At 37.4% G+C, this 5,000-nt stretch overlaps 2 protein-coding genes across 2 annotated transcripts in view; one reads left to right on the top strand and one right to left on the bottom strand.

The window, feature by feature from the left end:
- The window catches only part of hpse2 (heparanase 2), a 76,143-nt gene that overhangs the window by 49,985 nt on the left and 21,158 nt on the right, over positions 1-5,000 (top strand). The window contains exon 7 of the mRNA XM_059565829.1: positions 3,872-3,965. Within this exon, the coding sequence (XP_059421812.1) occupies positions 3,872-3,965 (94 nt within the window). The remainder of the gene's footprint in view (positions 1-3,871; positions 3,966-5,000) is intronic.
- Positions 1,437-5,000, bottom strand: part of st3gal7 (ST3 beta-galactoside alpha-2,3-sialyltransferase 7) — a 44,099-nt gene continuing 40,535 nt past the window's right edge. The window contains exon 8 of the mRNA XM_059565830.1: positions 1,437-1,447. The gene's annotated coding sequence lies outside the window, so the exon portion shown is untranslated. The remainder of the gene's footprint in view (positions 1,448-5,000) is intronic.

Raw genomic sequence — 5,000 nt, 5'->3', positions numbered from 1 at the left:
TGGAGATGAAAAGTTTAACTGACACGTAACCGCTAATGCTTTCAGCTTCTTGGGAAATTAATGTTTTGTAAATATTGATTAAAAGACTATTGCGAAAGGACAGCGTTTCCATTAACCGATTGTTGCGACTAAAATAATGAGTTTCTGGGAATGTCTACCTCATTTATGTTTCGAGGTTTCTTTTGATAGTGGCATGGCTTTTCTTTGAGGTTTCGAATCCATTATTCATATAGGCTAAAAAAATATTTTTTTATTTTATGTATTTAACAAAGAACTTGTATTCTGTCCAAAAGTAGGCTACTTTTGTGTCCATTAGTTTTTCCTCTTTTAAACCGTATATAGGCCTATACTTGAGCAGAAAAATGTTCCCATTTAAACCCTGTTACGAACTTTAAGGAGTCTAGGGAATGTACCGTAACATTTACATATTAACGTACTGCTGGGTATAAGAATGAGGTGGAAGAACATGACAGACAAAACTTTGAAAGAGAAAAAATACTGGACGTTTATTCACAAAAAGCCAAAGCCACTAGATCCAGTAAAATAATGTCGATATATCAATATTAATAGGTTTGGCTTTTTTTATAACAAATCTGTCCATTTTAGTCTGATTAATGATTAGTGATTACGGAAAGCATTAAATGATTACATACTCGCACGGCACTGTATAGTGGGGGATGGGACGTTTTCAGAAACGCTGTGATTGGTGGATAGGATATGGAACATGCATGCGACTGGTTATGTCACTGTCACTGACAACAACATAACCAATCACAGTGTGGCAGACGCTTCATAGCGCCAACTGCAATGTTTAATTTTAAATAAATGTAGCCTACTGGCAGTCTGGCACTGGCACACGTGGGTGCTCATTTTCCGTGGGTGCTCGGTATTTTCCGTGGGTGCTCCACGGTATCGGCGCCTATGATTCTAAATGCATTTTAGGAGACTGAATCACACAGTGAAAGAACGCACTATAAGCGCGCACATCATTAAAACAAAAAATATGATATTATCGCAGATGATATATATAGCACAGTCCTCACCACTGTCTTTTTGGCTAATTTGTGCAAAACCTCTTGCTAAAATGTCAAAGCTTCATTTTAACCACCAATGCAACGATGCAATTATTTAGCTTACCTCTACATTCTTGCGAATGGTTGATGTCTTGTCGAGATTTTATAAGCTGCTAGTTTGGTCTTCCTAAGCAAGTACAGCTTACACTGCATAATAGAGCATACATATGGCCAGGGGTTCACTTCATTTCCTTCGAGTTCAACTTCAGAATATGACGGGGTTTCGTTTTCAGCGGTGTTTGCACCACTAACGCCTGTTTTGACCGTCTGCATCTTTCTTGTGATTTTAGCGCCAGTTTGCCCTCCTGCCCATTATTTACTGACGTAGTTTCCAGGGAGCGATTTTTTTTTTTGTTTTTTTTTTGTTTTTTTTACTCAGTAATTAATGTGTTTTAAAATGTAGCGAAGTACAATACTTTAAACAAAATATACTTAAGTAAAAGTAAAATTACAGATTTAAAAAAATACTTTAAAAAGTATTAGTACACAAAAAAGCTACTCAATTACAGTAACGCGAGTAAATGTAATTCGTTACTTTCCACCTCTGGAGATGCATTATATATATTTTTCATTAAATTATACATTTTCGTAATTTTTGTATGTAGTTTTGTAAAGAAAATTACGCAAGTAATAAAAGAGAGAAAACAAAACTTTTAAATCAACTTTTATGTGTTTGTTTGTTTTTGCTATTCCTTGTGCTGGGTCCCAAATCTGAACTTCTGGCCCAATTGGGCTGTCAGAAAAAAAATTATAAAAATAAAAGGCATATTGCTGAGCCCTGAAAAAGCTTGTCTGGACACAAGATACTGTTTTGTGCTTCATAACCGCAAGTCTCTGCCGACTGCTGCAGACAGACAAGCCGTGTTCTAGGTCAGCTAGAGTTTTTCCTTTGTGATAATCACGAGAAATCACAGATGCTGTGATCAGAGAACTTCAGCGAAAATATGCAGGCTATTTTTGTACATCTCGTTCTTGCTGAGTTTTCCTTTAGATGGGCTGTTATAACCTCTCGCTCAGAACGTGCCTTAGTTGCTCAATACTGCGTCGCAATATGGCGAACTTTAATAATCAGAAAAGAGCTCATTAGCGGCTTTCTTTAATCTCCCAGCACAATGGCGACTGGATGTGCTTTCAATGACTTTAATTAGTTCCATGCTGAGTGGCTTTGAATTATTCAGTAATGAGAAGTGTTTTATCAAGTGCATGCAAAAGCTGCGGTCATTAAAAGTTATAAGGACATAAACAAGTTTGCATTTCTCCCTCAATTAGACAGCCCCCTGTGTCTGCAGAGAGAGGGTGGCCCAAACAGACTCATTAATCTAGAGGTCAACCCTGATTAAAGGAAACGGAAGTAGGAAAGGGTGTCAGAAACGAAGATTTTATAATAACAACACCAACTCGGTTAAACTCAATCCATATGTGCTCACACGTTCTGATGCGCAATTATCATTTTACAGTAATTTGAGGATTCCTGGAATAAGAGCCCTCACAAGTTATTTAAACACTTCTTATGGCTCTTTTTTTTTTCTCTCCAGTGGAATTATTTCAGTTGATTGTGTATACAGTTTGCTCTGTATGGTGGTCCAAGGATAACTAAGACTTGTTGCCTCTAGATTTGTGCAGCTTTAATCCCATAGAGACTATACATTTTGAGGGCCAGTGTCCACAAAGAACCACTTTTCCTTCATATATGTCAAGATCTTCAGACGTATTACTTGAAAATGGTGCAGTTCATTGGGGCCCTCTTTTCGCACCCTCTTCCAGATGGCCAGCCAACAGCTACTTCATCCCCAACTCCTCTCTATCTCACACACACACACACACACACACACACTGTAGCAGCTCTTTGACAAAAAAAAGCTCTGTCTCTTGTCACCGCTGTCTACTTTTACATCTTAATATAATTCATGGGCTCAATCTGTTAGTTATTTTGTGAATAAACCTGCAGACTGGCCAAACATTATCGTCTACAGCCGCTCCGTGCTCATGTAGCCTACCACTGAGCGCCCTCTCGCGGCTGTAGACGGTAAAGTTTTCTCTTCTTGGTTCTAAATAAATAACTATAGTCCAGTGCGACTTATGTTTTTTTCCTCATCATGACGTATTTTTGGACTGATGCGACTTATACTCAGGTGCGACTTATAGTCAGAAAAATACGGTAATCAGTTGCTGAATCACAGAATAGTCTGTGTAGCTTGAAAACAAAATATATCTGTAAATTATAGCACACACACACGCGCGCACACACACAATTTGCAGTAATGCAATATATCTATTTTTCTTTTTATACAAGTGAAAATATTTCCGTCAAGTCAATGTTTCGTTGTGTGTGTGTCATATTGTTTCATCATTTAGTAGATGCTACGAAATATGAATGTTTTATTTTTAATATAATAAAATGCTTACATTATGTAACACATATTAAGAACATTTTGGTTTTCTTTTTGAAAGTAAATTTAAATTTTTATTCAAGAAATTTGAATATTTTATCATATTGCAATAAAATATTACAATGTAATTGTAATTGCATTGTTTTTACAGTATTTTTGATCATATAAATAAAATACAGCATGGTGAGCGAAAAATTATTTCAAACACATTTTATCAACTTTTTTTAACAGTAGTGTATATTACTGTGTATTAATATATAAATGTAATTTTCAAATATTAATATATTGTATGCATCTATTTTTAATTGAACAACAACAACAAAAAACACATATATTCAATTAAAAATATATCAATTGAATCAGTCTTATTTTAATAGCTCTTACAAAGATGTTATCTTATGTGTGCAGTTACTACATTGACAGGCGGGTGACCAAAGTAGAAGACTTCATGAAGACAAGACTCCTGGACACCCTGTCTGAGCAGATTACAAAGGTGTTAAAGGTAAGTTTTTTTTATTTTTTAGCCTAGATATCGTTTGTTTTTGAATGTGTAGGTCAGAGATGTGCTTATATCCATTAAGATTGTTGTTGTGAGAGCGTGTAAGTCCCTCCAGTGCTCATTAACTGTGTTTATCTCAAGGTCCCTGGGTTTGTCCTCAGCTGCACCATCCAAACAAGCTGTCTCCGGTCTGATAGGTGGCCTACCGTTAAGGGAGCGTGGGTCAGGGCACAGTTAAGGAGGAAAGCGTTTGATTGGGTTTACAATTTACAAGCTCCCCCTCAGCCTCATGATGTCTCAGCTGTTCTGGGAACAGTCCCCTTTTGGTCTAATAAGCAGTACATGGTTCACAACATTTAAGACTTCCCTCAGGAGGACCAATCTATAAAGACACAGCTCTCCTGTTTTATGTATCTCAAACTCACACATCTGGTTCAGTGTTCCCCTAAAAGTGAAAGAGGGGGAAAACTGGCCTTCCTCACAAATTTCAAACAAAAGACGCCAACGTTTTGATCACTCCCAAACCCAGTGGGATGGTGATTAGAGCCTATTACATGCGTGATGTCAGACGAACATCCGAACGCTTATTCCACTTCTTAACTTAATTCAAAAGATAATTTGACATAAAATCTGTCTTTTTTTTCTGGAGTGGCTCTGCAGGTGTTCTTCGATGGTTTGGCGACACATGTACCCTACTGCAGTCTGTCAGATTTATTTTGAGAGGGGATTTATGCTTGAACGTTGATTTTCTGGATGTCATTAACTGCAGCAGGTACTGAGGTTCATAGTGTGTCTAAATCAGAATAAGAAAGTATGAGAGGCTGTTTTGGCTTATTATGGAATATGCCTAATACCAGACATGTGTTCTATTATAACCAGACTTCGACCCTGCAGCTGGACGGCAGTCGGTTGTGTATTGTGCTGCAGAGTTGGGATCTCATCTCAAATCATGCCCGTGGACAGTCATGGACAGTGATTTATATTGAGCACAAAAAACAGGAGTCAGGATGCAGATTTTATCAGTCAGCTGCATGGGGG

Source organism: Carassius carassius, chromosome 14 (genome assembly GCF_963082965.1).
Source record: "Carassius carassius chromosome 14, fCarCar2.1, whole genome shotgun sequence".
NCBI classification, from domain to species: Eukaryota; Metazoa; Chordata; class Actinopteri; order Cypriniformes; family Cyprinidae; genus Carassius; species Carassius carassius.
Note: the sequence above shows the minus strand (reverse complement) of the source record. Positions and strands in the feature narration are given on the sequence as shown.